General features: G+C 37.9%; 1 protein-coding gene across 1 annotated transcript in view; it reads left to right on the top strand.

The window, feature by feature from the left end:
* Positions 1–14729, top strand: part of abcb11a (ATP-binding cassette, sub-family B (MDR/TAP), member 11a) — an 80887-nt gene that overhangs the window by 5411 nt on the left and 60747 nt on the right. The window contains exons 2-4 of the mRNA XM_048598821.1: positions 12427–12448; positions 12623–12679; positions 12803–12851. Coding sequence (XP_048454778.1) covers positions 12427–12448; positions 12623–12679; positions 12803–12851 — 128 coding nt within the window. The remainder of the gene's footprint in view (positions 1–12426; positions 12449–12622; positions 12680–12802; positions 12852–14729) is intronic.

Raw genomic sequence — 14729 nt, 5'->3', positions numbered from 1 at the left:
TTCGTTCTAAAATTCACTATATTCAAATTCTGTAACCTCTGAATATTATAAATTCAGACTCATGCTCCTTAACTTGTTGTTCTTAATCCTCCAGTTCTCTTTCCACAGATCACCTCATTTAATAACAGTAAAATGACATCATAAATGGACTCAAAAATCTCCCTGTATCTTTCACTTATATCTGTCTCAAGGATACTTCTTCAATATGTTTCTCTCCTTGCCAATTTTATGAATGATTGTACCATTGAGTGGTAACCACCTCTGTATGCAAGTATCCATGCTGAGCTGCAGTGTCCACGGTATCAATCAATACAACTCTATCAAGTTACTGTGCATTCATCAGGCTTTCCCTTCTGCTTATGCTTCCCACCTTTATTTTTCAGGGTATCTGTATATCATCTAATCTTCAGTTAGCCCACTATTATTCCTCCCAGAGTCCACATTCTTTCATCTCTGTAACATTATGACATAATAGACAATCAGACCTTTTATTTTAACTTTTACCTCCCTTTCATTAATACTACTTTCATTGTTTTAATGTCAGTTTCTCAATGGTTCATGTGCCGTATGATTTAAATTATGTTTCTGTGCTCTTCCAGGCCACATTAATATTTTTGTCAAGTAGGTGTACATATCCGAAACCCATTCTTCAGTGCATTTTATTTTAACTTGCATTCCCTCATGTTTGTTACCTCCAAGGCAGCAAGCACTTTTGCACAGTTACATCAGTATCCCAAGATCATGTCACACATTCTTGACTCTCGTATGATCTAATCAAAGATAATGAGGTTTTACTTATCTCTCCATGTACGATCCTGATGCTTCAGGTAGTGCCTCAATCATCAAATGCATTTCTCTTAACAGAAAAGACCAGGACACAAACATCACTAAGAGAAAGCTATCAGTTTAGTGCTTTCATTGGCAGCACGGTGGCTCAGTGGTTAGCACTGCTGCCTCACAGCACCAGGGACCTGGGTTTGATTCTGGCCTCAGGCAACTGTCTGTGTGGAGTTTGCACATTCTCTCCAGGTTTGCATGGGTTTCCTCCGGGTGCTCCAGTTTTCTCCCATAGTCCAAAGATATGTAGGTTAGGTGGATTGGCCATGCTAAATTGTCTATAGTGTCCAGGGATGTGCAGGCTGGGTGGATTAGCCATCAGAAATGCAGGGTTATAGGGTAGGTGGCATGGGATGCCTTTTGGAGTGTTTGCGTGGACTTGATGGGCTGAATGGCCTGCTTCCACACTGTAGGGATTCTATGATCTAAACTTCCCTTTTACTAAAATGTATGTTGATCTCAATTGCCATTAAAACCTATTATTCTACTTTTTTTCATCTTCTGCCACCTCTCTCCAACTTTAATCATTTCCTCTCATCCAATTTTGCAAATCAACTATTACCAGCCTATCTAATTCCAGAGCACTGGAGAGAAATGTAGTCCAATGAGACATAATCTGGTAATATCTTTAAACAGAAGTCGAACATTTCTGTTTGATTCAGGCAAAAATTTACTTTGTTTGTTCTTTCTCTGAGATTACCCCTTTTTTTAAAAAAGTTACTTGATAACTCATTCTAGATATTTGATATATCGATATACAAATTTATCCAAATTTAATATTTTGTTTACTCCCTCAGTCACTAACAATTTTTTATGCATTGAAACCACTGAGACTGTGTGCTTACATTTTATCATTTCCAAAATTGTTTTAAATTTTTAAGTAACTATTCCCTTTAAATGTTTTAGAATGCCAGGCCATGTGAACCTTAATTTTTTGTTTTCATGATGTGCTTAAGCATAACCAGGCTTAGTAGTTTTGAGATTCTTGGTACTCGATATAATGTTTTCACAGTAGTTCTCCAATGCTGCGATGCATTATTAATACATGACTTGATGGTTTGAGGATGCCTCGTCCATCACTGTGTTGCAATGTTGAAAGTCTGTACTGAGGTTGAGACGTTTGCAGCCACCAGCGAAAGCCTTCAGTACCTTCAATTATCTGAAAAATAAAACAACATCCATCCATTCCACTTCATGTAGAATGGGTTAATGAGTGGTGGTTTACTGCTAATTTAAAAGGGGCAGGGCAAAAACGCCTGGACATAATTACTCTTACTCCTGTACGAAAATAAGAGCCATTTGTCATAATTCATTTCTGAACGAAGGAAAAGCCTACCTCCGTTGTTAGATTCTACTCTCTTTTTTAACTCCTTGATATCAGCTTTCTCATATTTTGGAACATATCATCAGATAATTTTGTTCAAAGAGAATTGCATTTCCAAAATTTCCCTATTGCTTGGATACTTTCATACCAATGAACATTTAAAATGAGCAAATGTTATCATCCAGAATTAAAGATTTACCAATGTGTTAAAATAATATTTGGAAGTTCACTCTGACCAGAAAATGAAATTCCAAACATGATAATTTAAACATTAAGATTCTGAAATTTTACATTTACCCAGGACTCTTTCCTCAAACTAAACACAACACGAACCGTACATTATGTTGTGGAAGGAAGAGATAATGTATTTTGATATGTCTTTTGACTTAATTTTTTCTTCTTCCATTAACTTTAATCAACCGCAACCAATTGCAAGAGGTAAAGGTTTAGCATGTTTTAAGAGACCAATTCAAAATCAACATTTCATAGCAAGTTTCTCTTTTACATGACTACTGCTAATTCCTCGAAATGACATTACATTAGCCATACATGTTCCACACTCTTCTAGGCACACACCACACTTTGAAATTACCATACACTTCCCAAATGTAAACTAAACTCAAAGTATCTCCAGATCCCAAGTTCCAGAGACATATTACACAAGACAACATCAACAACCAACAAATGAAGATGCATACAAACCAAATCACAAAGAATTAACACTTAGTTTAGGGACGACTGGGCTCTCTCTCTTTTATGAATACTTACTTACTTTCTTCTGATCTCAGTTTTTAACTTTTTGTTTACTCTTTGCTCGTAAAGAGAATGAGACGGGCAATAGTTCCACATTTCAGAACCTGTGATTATATAGCACATGGTCACAAAAAGGGAGTTTTACCTCCATAAATCTTGGCTGTGATAAATATCTGCTGACCAAAGAATTTCTCTTTTAAATCCACATGAGCCCAAAGTGCTAATTTTTTTAAGGCCTTATATTCTTTGTTTCTAATTTCTTTTTACTACTCTGTTTGCAAACTAATGGACTTTGTGGAGTTCCAATAAGCTTTAATCATTTGGTCAATTTGTTCAATAGCACTTGCCTGTCTGCTGGGATAAAAGGTTCTAGGTGAACTTTCTTCCTCTTCTGTGGATTCCCCTGTTTACTTCTTCAATTTTTAACTACAGCCCACAGACAAGCTATTAGTACAGGTCTTTTTGATTCATAGGGTGGTAGGTCATCCCACTCATTATTATCCCTATATTGGAATGCATTCGCTTCATCCTCTAACGCATTCTAGTCAACGCCATCATCCTAGCCACCCTCTAAGTACAGCAGGATACTAGATGTCCTCTACTATGGCAACTATCCATCCTTGTGGTTTTAAACTCCCACATCTGAGAGCTGCCATCCTTGCTGTTTCCATCTCTCACTGGCCATATTTTTGATAAGGGCTGTCAGAATTACAACCACCTTCTCATATTTATCTTTTCCATGTCCATTCCACCAAGCTTTCTGCTTTGGTATTGGGGTATTCGGGTCATAATCCCTGCTGATCATATTCATGATCAGCTTCTGATTGCGATCCAATACACTTTGTACCAATGACCCCTCCAGGCTCCGTATTATTTTACCTTTGTCCTTATACATGATTCCTTTCCAGCTGCCATAGTCTTATACTTCCCTTAGTGTGCTTTTCCACCCAGGGACCCTGCTGTGGAGTTCAACACCACCCCAGTGCAGACTCTCCCTGGCCTTACCCATCCTGCTTTGGGACTGAAGTCTTCCCTCTGCAAACTATTGGTCCATTGATTGTCTACTGAACACAGCACAACTCCTGTCTCTCTTTTATCTCTTTATATACTGCAACTTGTAGCTGGGACTGACCATGGAGTTTGACCTTTACTAATACGAAACATATTCACACAAATAGGCCCAAGTAGTCAATAATGGCCAGTGAATTACCCTTTTCACAGTAACAATTATTGAGGACAGATGACAATGAGGAGTCTTGAGTTCCATGTTTAGTAGCACAATCGATCATTTTTCAGAGGTCTTTTATCATGCAGTATGGGACAGGTTCTTCGAACAGTGTCCACTGAATACTCTGGCCCTCCCAGCCAAGTACTGTATTTTTATACATTTTGCACTATAATAATTACATGCAACAATGATATGATTGTTAGCCATGATCAATGATGGATATCTTTATGGGCAGCCCTAGGTTCCCCACGATCTCATGATGTTTACCAGGCCTTGGGATCTTACAAAATATGTCATTAATTTCCATTCCAATGTTAATGGCTATACTCTTTCTCAGACATTTGCCAGACTTATTGATCTCTAAGGACAATTTGAATTCTGTTATTCATTGTATTCATTGCTTTCCCTATCAAATTTTGTTACTCATCTTATATTTCCTACTTTCCCAATCACAGGCGATACAAAAAGATGCTGATTCCTACTAATTACTATACAACTTATAAAACAAAGGGCTAGTTATATATAAGGTTATATGGTTAGGATCCAAAAGTTAGGATTTTTTAGCCAATGAGTTGTGAGCAGCTTCTGTCCATCCTGATATTGGAAGGTCAGGTAAACACTACCCTTCTATCTTGCAGCTGCAACTGTAACTCATTTTATTCACGTACTGTTTTCTAAGGTTAAATTTACTGACTCTACTCTAAATATTTCTACACTAACTCTCTTACTTAATAAGACACCATCTAAGACAGAAACGCAATCACTTCCACAGTTCAATGAACTTGTCTGAACTCCTAGGGTTTTACAAAACATAATCTCATTTTCCTTTTAATTTATTTTGTCTCTTTTATTGTGGGATCATACTTTTCTTTTAATTCTTACTAAACTACAAACTTTGGACTGTCGGTTCCTAAACATGTCTTATCAGACTGTCTCTTTTAGACATCTGCAACTATGGTTTGTATAGAACTCCTTGTATATTAATTTGTAAGATTCATTGTTCTGCCTAGACCTTGTTACCTTGGATTTATCTTCTTCTCAAATCTACCATTATCCTTACTTATGATCTCACTTTAATCCTGAACTAGGCAATCTAATTGTGTTACTGCAGCTAAATACCTTCTCTGCCAAATGTATACCAACTAAAATCCACAGGCAGTCATCTTGTGCCACCTCTGGCCATGGGCTGCCCCAACATTGCCATCTTAAATGGGAGTCCAATTATTGTTATACTGTGTCTTCTAGTTATAGAGTCATTCTGTCATGCAGCACGGAAACAGATCCTTCAGTTCAATCAGTCCATGCTGATCATAATCCCAAAGCTCTAGATTCTAGTTCTAGATTCTGTCATCAGAGGCCTATGCCACTAACACCTACTGTGTTAATTCCCCTCAGAATTGAACATGCTTTTTCTAAACTCCAATGAGTATAGGCATTAACTGCTCAATAATTCCTCATAAGCCAAACTTTCTTCCAACGTATCAGTCTAGTGAACCTCCTCTGAACAGCTTTGAATGCAATTGTGTGCTCTTTAAGTGATGTTACATTTGCAGTTTCCCAATCTGTGGGGTGTCTTCCAGAATTTAAGGAATTTTGGGAGATTACAACCAACCGCTGTCACTGCAGCAAAATCCTATTAGAGTCTCAAAAATTAGGTCATTAGCTCCAGGAGACTTGTCAACCTTTAGTTTCAATTGTTCTCCTATAATATTTTCTCCAGTAATTATAGTTATTGTAAACTCACCTCCTTTTTGCCTCTTGGAATTATAGAAACTAAGAACTGAGTAGGCAAATTTCACAACAAAATCAAAGTTGCTGGAAAAGCTCAGCAGGTCTGGCAGCATCTGTGGAGGAGAAAACAGACTTAACGTTTCGGGTCCGGTGATCCTTCCTCAGAACTGATGGTGCCTGGGAAAACGTCAGTTTATATGCAGAAAATAGGGTGGGGTAGGGAGTAAACGATAGGATAGAGCCCAACGAGACAGCAAGACAGTTGGACAGACAAAAGAGTTGCTAACGATCAGTCTGGGAGGGTGAATAGTTGTTAATGGGGACTGTTAGTGACTAACAACAGGGGGTGTGTAGTGGCAGGCTATGTGGTAACAAGGCCTGGTGTGTGGGGTGGGGGGCTGGGACATCGGAGAGTTTAGGCCCTAAAATTATTGAACTCAATATTGAGTCAGGAGGGCTGTAGGTCCCCAAGCGGAAAATGAGGTGTTGTTCCTCCAGCTTGCGTTGGGCTTCACTGGAACACTGTAGCAAGCCAGCGACAGAGATGTTGGCCAGGGAGCAAGGTGATGCATTGAAGTGGCACCCCCTGTTGTTAGTCACTAACAGTCTAACAGTCCCCATTAACAACTATTCACCCTCCCAGCCTGATTGTTAGCAACTCCTTTGTCTGTCCAACTGTCTCTCTCTTTGGGCTCTATCCTATCGTTTACTCCCTACCCACCCACCTCCCTATTTTCTGCATATAAACTGACGTTTTCCCAGCCACCATCAGTTCTGAGGAAGGGTCACCGGACCCGAAACGTTAACTCTGTTTTTTCCCTCACAGATGCTGCCAGACCTGCTGAGCTTTTCCAGCAACTTTGTTTTAGTTCCTGATTTACAGCATCCGCAGTTCTTTTGTTTTTTATTAGGCAAATTTCATATGTTGACCACCCTGTAAGTGAAGAAGTGTTTCCTCATCTTAGTCCTAAAATGGTCTTTTCTGTATTCTGAGACTACGACCCCTCATTTTAGATTCCCTAACCAGGGGCAACATCTCTATGCATCCAGTTTGTATAGCCTTGCTAGAATGTTATAATTTCAATCGTATCCCCGCTCATTCTTCTGAACTCTAGCAAGTATAGAACTAGTAAAATCAATCTCTCCTCATAGGACTGTCCTGCCATCGCAGTATCAGCCTAGTAAACCTTTGCTACACTCCCTCAATGGCAAGTATATCTTCACTTAGGTAGGGAGATCAAAACTGTGCACAGTACTCTAGGTGTGGTGTCAGCGAGGCTGAGTGTAACTACTATAGGACATCTCTACTTTTAAACTCATTCATTTGCAAAGGAGGCCAACGTACCATTTGTCTTCTTAATTGTTTGTTGCACCTGCCTGCTTACATTCATTGACTACTGTACAAGAACACCGAGATCCCTTTGTACATCCACATTTCTCAATGCATCACCATTTAAATAATATTCTACTTTTCTGTTTTTCACATGAGTGTATAAATTAATAATTATCCATTTTATACTGCATCTGCCATGTGTTTACTGACACACTCAACTTGTCTAGATCACCCTGAAACCTTCTTGAATCCTCCTCGTAAGTCACAGTCCCACCTAATTTTGTGTGGCCAGCAATCTTAGAACTACTGCATTTGGGTCTGTCATCTAAGTCATTTATATGTATCACACAGTGCTGGGCCCAAACACTGAACCCTGTGGTATACCAATAGTCAGTGCTGTATAATTAAGGAAAAATCCCCACATTCTACAAAACTGGACTAAAACTCTGGACTCGTAAAAACTTATAAAAGAAAGCGGGGCAGCTAGGCTGAGCTCTGGGGAAAATACACAGACACAGACCCACTGCCACCTGAAAAAAGGCACATTTATTCCTATTCTCTGTTTCCTATCTGTCAACCAGTTCTCAATCCATGCCAGTATATTACCCCTGCTTTAATTTTGCCCATTAGTCTGTCACTCCCTTGTCTTGGTGATTTTCTCTCTCTATCCACTCCATGATCTTTTTTCTCTCCCATCCAAATCTCTGTGATTCTCTCTCTCTCTCCCCCTCTTCTCTTAGTGATTCTCTCTCCTCACCAATATTATCTCTTCTCTTAGTGATTTTAATTCTCTCTTTAACCCTTTCGTCTCAGTGAATCTCTCTCCTCTCAGTGAATAATTTCTCGGTATGCTTTCTGTAATCTTCCATTGTGAAGTAAAATTTTTATTCAACGTTTCCGCCCTTTTCTTGATGCGCATTATTAATTTCCCGATCTTACTTAAGGTACCAACACTTATTTTTGCCGCTCTCTTCCTTCTTATATACCTGTAGGAGTTTTCACTGTCTGTTTTATACTTCTTTTTAGATTTCTCTGAGACTAATTTCTCCCTCCATTATTTTTTGTCATCCTTAACTGGCTTCTAAAAGTTTCCCATTCTTATGGAATACCATTAATCTTTTCTCATGCCATCCCTAACTTTCGTAGTTAGCTATGGATGGTTGGCATCATTCCCATGGCACCTTTCTTTCTTAATGGCAAGATGGTTGTTAAGTTATGAAATATCTCCTAAAATGCCTGCCACAGCTTCTTTGCCTTTAAACCTATTTCACAGTCTACTTCAGACAACCCTGTCTCCCTAGCTGTGTGACTTGCTTTACTTGTGTTTAAGACTCTAGATTCAGCCCAAACAGAAAATAAAATTCTAACATGGTATAATCATTCTTACCTAAAGGATCCTCTACTATGAAGTCATTCATTATCTCTACTTCATTGGACATCACCAGCTCTACGATAGCCTATTCCCTGATTGGTTCTAAAACATATTGTCCTAAGAAGCTGTCCCAAATACATTCTATGAACTTATTGTCAGGCTACTTTCTCCAATTTGTCTAATCCATGTGCAGATTTAAATTTCCCATGATTATTTCAATACCTTTCTTATGAACCTTCATTATTTCTTGATTTATGCACTGATCTTCAGTGTAGGTACTGTCAGAAAGCCTATAGGTCACTCTCATCAGTGACTTATTTCAATTCCTATTTCTTATCTGCTATTCAACTAATTCTATAAATGGACCATTTGAGCAATGATCATTTCTCACTACTGTACCAATATTATCTTTTATAAACAAAGCTTCCCCATCTCTTTTTCATTTCTTCCTAAATTTCAAAAATGCCAACTTGGTCTCAGCTGTGGTCACTTTGAAATCATATCTCTGGAATAGTGATCATAAAATATTAATTATTTCTATTTGTGATATTGACTCATCCATCTCATTACAAGTATGCATGCATTCTGTAAAAAGCTTTATATTTTGTCTTTTTAACCGTTTTCCCTATATTGGCGCTATTTAAATAACGCTTGTATGCTCTATCCCTTCCTGTCACAATCTGGTTGTCATTATTCACATCATTACTTTACACTATTGTTTTGCCTTTAGTCTTTAATTTTCCAAATCTCTCCTCATATGAATATTTCTCCTTCCTGTGATTCCAGTCGCTACTCTTTAATTTAATCTCTGCAGTCCAATTATAATCTGAGCTCTTGTGGCACAATGGTAGTGTCCCTACTACTGGGCCAGAAGGCCTGTGTTCAAGCCCCACCTCTCATTGAGATCTGTAATGACATGTCTGAACAAGTTGATTTAAATTTAAAACTTTCCACAAGTGATCAGTATACTGCACACAACATAGTTCAGAAGAAGACCATATCAATAATGACTGTGCAGGCAACAAAATGGAGTAGATATATTTTAGTTTCCAATTGGCCAACTGACACATCACACTTGCCACTCCCATTAGTAAAGAAGCTGAAGCCATTTCAAGACCTGGACCTCAATTGACTAGAACCAGCTATGCCTGAACCAAACAGACTGGATTCAAACTAACCCATATTTTTCAGTAGCTAGGAAGCTTCTCTTTTGGCAGCAATGTAACTGGAAGAAATATGTGCTAGTTTTGCTATAAAGAATCTTTTGTAATCAATATTCAAACAAATGTTCCCCTTCTCTTTCTACAGATATTCTCTAAGAACCAACCACATGTTCTGGAGAAATGAAAGAAACTAGCAGTTTAGCCTGTCTCATCCATAATAAGCATTTGCACAAGACATTCATCTGAGAGGATTTGGATAGCATAAGATAAATCATAAAGCATAAGTGAGAGGAACAGTTGAAGTTTATAGAGGAGGGAAAAAAATTCAAACTGTTGTTATTGCAATTTGGCCTTCAATATCTGCTGGTGACTGTGAAGGACTCTATAAGGTGTGTTCATCAGTTTTGCATAACCCCCTATCACAATTTCCAGTGCTCCAATGTAGCCTGTTGCAAACTATGAGGATCTGCCCATAAGCCTCCGATCATGGTAATCCCTGGGAATTTTAAATAATTTCTCAGCAAAATTCATGTAAAATTTGGCCTCTCTTTTACCACAAATGTCTGTAATGTGATTCAATAATAGTGGTTTTCTGGACTACCAGGCATAACCAAGTAGTAATATAATTAAAGACAACAAGGCGCAGAGCTGGATGAACACAGCAGGCCAAGCAGCATCATAGGAGCAGGAAGGCTGACGTTTTGGGCTAAGGGTGTAGGCCTGCAGTTTCTACTATCTCAGTAATAAAATTAAATCAATTTTGAGTTGAGTGAGCATCTAATTAATTGGAACTTTACCAAGTTCCCACACTATCTTAGACTTTTTCTTGCACCAACCAGGATCTGTTCTCTTGATACTTATATTCACATAGCCAATTTGAAGAGAAAAGATTTAAGTGCAGGTTAGTGCCATCAATAAAACTCCTTTTTCAAGGTGGAGAAAGAATTGTAGAAGTAAATGATAATTCTATAGCCGTAGTTTTGTCATTATCAGATTAGTCAACTTCCACTCTTCTACTTCTTTAAACTTTCATCTAAAACTTTGGTCTACATTATTTATGCCATATTATGTCCTGCTCAGTCATCACTGCTGCCATTTCTGACTAAATCATGATCTAGTTTATTTACTAATAGGTCAATTTCTTAATTTTCATTCTTAAATTGTCTCATACTTTAAGGTCCTTCAGCCTCATATTTTGCCCTGAACATTTGTGAAGTTCCTTCCTTTTGTCCCACAATAGGGGGATATAGAAACAGAGGGACCCGAGTGTATATGTGCACAGATCATTGAAAGTGGAACAGCAAATAGAGAAAGCAATAAATAAAGCATATGGCCTGATTAATAGAGGTGTAGATTACAAGAGCAAGGAGGTGATCCTGAACTTTTAAAATTCACTTGTTAGACCTCAGCTGAAGCATTGTGTACAATTTTGGGTGTTTCATTATAGAAAGGATGTGAATGCTTTGAAGAGAGTCCAAAAGCAGTTAACAAGAATGAGGAACTCCAGTTAGGAGGATAAATTGAAGAAGTTGGGATGGTACTCCTTGGAGAACAGGAGGTTAAGAGGAGATATGACTGAAGTTTTAAAAATCATAAGCAGGCTAGATGGAATACAGAGAGATAAACTGCTTCTGCAAACAAAAAGAACAAGAACAAGACAACATAGATTTAAAGTGATCTGCAAAAGAAACAAGGGTAAAGTGAGGAAAACCTTTCTCACTCAGTGAATAGTGAGGGTATAGAATGCACTGCCAGGAAGTGTGGTGGTGACAGGTTCAAGTGAGGCAGTGAAAAGGGCACTGGATTGTTATTTGGACAAAAATAATGTGCAGGAGTGTGGGGAAAAAGCTAGAGATTGGTGCTAGGTAATGATGCTCATTTAATGAGCCATTTGCAAGCTCAATGGGCCGACTGGCCTCCTTCTGCGCTGTAATCCTTCTGTGATTTGCAGCTTTGGCTTCAGTCTCTTAATCCCTATAGAATTCCCCTCCGTATCATCCACACCATACCATTCATCTCCCAGCAGCCTTGGAAGGAATGCTGGACAAAGTCATTGGAATGTTACTAGCCCTCCAAGGATAAGATTGCAAAGAGAAATTAAATAAACATAGGCGTATATTTCCCGATATTTAAAAGGTTATGTCAAGATTTGGTTGAGCACTCTAAGATTTTGGAAGGAATGCAAAATGTTGATACAATTTTTTTTGCTAGTGGGTATACTAGCTTAAGGGGACATAACCTTAAATTCAAAGCTAAGCCACACAGGCATTAGGAAACACAGATATGCTACGTGTGATAGAAGTGTGAAATCTTCCCCTAAAAAATCAATAGATGCTAATTCAATTAATATTTTTGAATCTGACATTGTTTGAGTTTTGATAGCTATTATGGAGCCAGATTAGGTTAGAATACATATCAGCTATGATCTCATTGACTGTAGTCGACTCAAGGGGTTGAATGGTCTACATCTGTTTATATTCTCTTCTCACTGTGTTCCATTAATGCCCTAATATAAAAAAAAACATATTGAGAAAGCTTTTGGTTACTTCAACTAATATATATTTTTTGAATCATTTCCAATTTTTAATACACCCTTATAAATTTCATCATTAAAAATGATATATAAATGCAAAGTGGTCCTTTCTTTCTGCTATGTTGTATGATGAACTGTTTTCTCTATTGCAGATATAGATGGTTCTCGTCGAAAGTGAGTATGCTGATGAAGATTACTTATCTGCTTATAAACAAAATGCCTTTGTGCATGTGTTTTCTTCCATGGACAGTGAAATGCTTTGCTTTGAACACTGTTAGAATGGAACTATTTTCTCTTCTTCATTCCCTTAACTCACTCGGAGTTGTATTCTTGTTTCATGACTTACAGGAATACCTATACAGTAAATGGAAAACCATCCTCAAAAAGTGAAAAAAATGGAGAGATGTAAGCCCAGATCAAGTATTATACAAATAATTAAATAAAAATTTTAGTTATATGCTGACTGCAATTTCTTCATGTTGGGCTGACAAAGAGTTAAATTGATGTTTACTTTTGTTGTATTTAAAGATTAACACAGGAAAAAGAAGAAAGCATTAGGATCGGCTTTTTTGAGCTGGTAACTCTGACTTTTATTGCTAATATTTTTGCACTATATATTCTATGTAATACATTGAAATGTTCAGAATAATTTTCCAAAAAAGAATTTTTTATATCACAGTGAATTTCTTTGATTGTTTCTTGCCTGGATTATAACCTAAGGAATTAAATTTCACACTTGGATATTTCTGTGGGAGATGGCTAATGTATCAAAGATTCTAAATAGCACAAACCTGGAATTTTATTTTTGGTACAAATATTGCTGTAATTCTGGCATGAGCTACCAGAGTCAATGTGTCTCTAATTTACATACTTTATTATAGAACTGTCTGCTGGAAAAGCCTGCCACAGCCCAGCACCCATCATCCCTTCCTCACTCACCAGTACCCCTCACCCATCAGCAACCCACACTCATCACCTCATCACCAGCTCCATTCCCCCTTCCAATTATGTAAATATGTTGAAAATTGATTGTCAATTAATTTCAAATGCATACTTCATAATTTACACCAGTACAATGCCAGATATAGGCAAAGTTTTCAGGAATGAGAAATGCATCATCCACAAGAGCTGATAGATCAGGAAGCGATTATGTTCTCTGGCTTTGACTATCACTTTGAATGTTTCTAGGAAGGATGCTGCAAACTGCCATTCAGAAGTTTCACAGGAAATTATTTTCCTTTGCATTTTCTATCATGGCATTCTTATCTTGATGTCAACAATGGACTTTTCCTTTTTTTTCCTACAATGGAGGCAGTCTAGGAAAAGGAAGAAGAGTAATGATGCATATAGAGTAATTCTATAGCAAAAGTGAAGACTATTTAGGAGACACCCTGTCTCCAGTGTATACAGAAAATGATGCTCCATCAATCATGGCTCATGTCAGGCCAATCAAAAGAAGCAATAGAGTCAATAAAGAGTCACAGCAGGAACTATCTCCCATTTCAAACTGACCTCCAAATATATTTTCATATCACAAAGTAGCTTAACTGTTTGCAATTTTTTTTAATCATCATGCTTACCTTTGTGACTATTCTGAACAGATGTTTAAGCAAATGCCATGCATTTGGGTGTGTTCAAGTAATGAGGAAACAACATATGAATCACATTTTTTGGGTGTGGAAGAGCCTGATATTTTGGCTGACAAAGGGCTCAGTGCTATTAAGTACAGGCATCACATGGTAAAGGAGTTTTGTTGAGTCAATTTGAGGTTTTTCTTATCTTACCTAACAGGCTGTGAAATTGAGGATAGTTCAACTGGAACATATCATCAATCACTTTTGCAAAGTAGGATGTAAACAATTGGATCCATAGTTAGGCCATGTGCAATATATTTTCCATTCTCCAGACTGCCAATGAACAGTGTGCATCATCAGTGGCATTTACAGGGGAGTGTCAATGCTGAATAGAAGCAACAGTTGCAGCTGCTGCCACAAAACCACCCACTATTCCTGTTAAAGACCCACATTCAATGATATATTAATGACTAGTTTCAACATTCTTGGAGGCAGACTCCAGACTGAAAGATTGAAAATCTCTTGACCACAAAATGCATTGCATTCAAACAGATGAGTAATTAACCAGAGAATTCAGTCCCCACCAGGGGCATAGGAACAGGCGAGCAATTCTTAACTCATTCTTAACAATTCTTAACTGTTCCTGATTTACAGCATCCGCAGTTCTTTCAGTTTTTATTGAGCAATTCTTAACACACTGCTTGTCTGCAGCAGTCGCTGGATTAGGGAAAGGACATAGAAAGAAGGGAATGATTGCTGTCACAAGAGGATAGTTATTTCTAAGTGATATGATCTGTATCTGCAATTCATCAGAGGGTGGTGCAAGCAGGGAATGAGCTGCCAGAGGAAGAGGAGAAGGCTGATGTGTACTTAAATAGTTC

This window comes from Rhincodon typus, chromosome 7 (assembly GCF_021869965.1).
Source record: "Rhincodon typus isolate 14 chromosome 7, sRhiTyp1.1, whole genome shotgun sequence".
Classification (NCBI taxonomy): domain Eukaryota; kingdom Metazoa; phylum Chordata; class Chondrichthyes; order Orectolobiformes; family Rhincodontidae; genus Rhincodon; species Rhincodon typus.
This window is presented reverse-complemented; position numbering and strand designations above follow the sequence as displayed.